Raw genomic sequence first — 1,181 nt, forward strand, 5'->3', positions numbered from 1 at the left:
AGATCAAAGGAAGTGACGTGAAATGACTGATTTGGTAGGGAAATATCATGGGGAAAAAAACCCACACACACACCTGTTCATTTGCAGGTGCTCGCATCCCCAGTTTGCGTAGCAGCCTCTGGAAGCTCTTGTTGTCCATGGCGTCTTCATTTGCCTCTGTCAGGGGGACCAGTGGCACAGGCTGGGACAAACCTGTGGGAATGGACCACAACGATTTCATTTACTCACACATCACTCCCGCAAGAACTAAAACAACTTTCAATTAAGAAATAAAACCGAGTGCAAAACAGTTTGCTATGAATACTTTTGAGGGTTTTGGACAGTAGCACTTACCATCTTCTTCACGATCATTTGCCGTTCTGTTGAGACAATTCTGCAGCCACAACAGGGGTCCAGACCTGCCTGTTATAAAATAATATAATAACAACAACAACATGAAACTTGTATTTCATTCCTGCTGTCTAAGAAAGTTCATAACAAAATAATAAATAAAACTCTAGCATTCAGCAAGGCTATAGCATTACCTTGAAAAATAAATGTAATCCATCATATCAAATATTTTACAGGAGAAAACAGAGCACAAACTGTAAAAACTGAAACTACTAAAAACTACAGCAAGTAGTTTGGCCTTTGTCGCACCTTCCTGTTGCAGAGCATTCACCATGGTGCCAACATCAGCTCTCCTCTCCACTGTGGAGTTCATGCTTTGGCTCCTCCTTGCGCTATTTTGCGATTCTTCCCTCTCGTGCTCTTCGTCTTCCTCTTCATCACTCTCTTCGGACTCATCCTCTTCATCATCTCTGTCCATGGAATCATCTGGGGAACCTTGTGTTAGTCCTACTAGGAACTCTTCTTCAGTCTGTGGCAGAAAATATATTACAGCTCATGTAGAAACACCACATCTTTCAATATTCTTTATAAATAGGAACATTATATTTTGATCACATTCAAAAGCACCTTCTATTCTATAGTCTATTTTAAAAAGACTTATGTGCTGTACAGCTACAGTAACTTTACCATTCCTTTTCCAGCGCTCTTCCCTTGAGCCTTACGACTTCTCTTCTTATAAAGTTCTCTTCTCTCAGACACCATGCCCATGCTGAGCAACTTGTCCACCACACGTGCACGGGACCGCTTGGCTGTGAGCTTCTTCAGGATATTACCCAGCACATCTGTAAGAG

General features: G+C 41.7%; 1 protein-coding gene across 1 annotated transcript; it reads right to left on the reverse strand.

Annotated features, from left to right (window-relative positions):
• Positions 1-65: 65 nt before the first annotated feature.
• Positions 66-1,167, reverse strand: LOC111671245 (protein timeless homolog; the record flags this gene model as incomplete). Its single annotated transcript, XM_023428327.2, has 4 exons — positions 1,018-1,167; positions 640-859; positions 334-402; positions 66-192 (listed from the first exon to the last, which is right to left on the reverse strand). Coding segments are annotated over exons 1-4 (497 nt in total), but the record flags the coding sequence as incomplete, so codon positions are not given.
• Between the last annotated feature and the right edge of the window lie 14 nt (positions 1,168-1,181).

This window comes from Seriola lalandi, unplaced genomic scaffold (assembly GCF_002814215.2).
Source record: "Seriola lalandi dorsalis isolate HSWRI2012SDOR001 ecotype SW California unplaced genomic scaffold, Sedor1 jcf7180002006762, whole genome shotgun sequence".
Taxonomy (NCBI): Eukaryota; Metazoa; Chordata; class Actinopteri; order Carangiformes; family Carangidae; genus Seriola; species Seriola lalandi.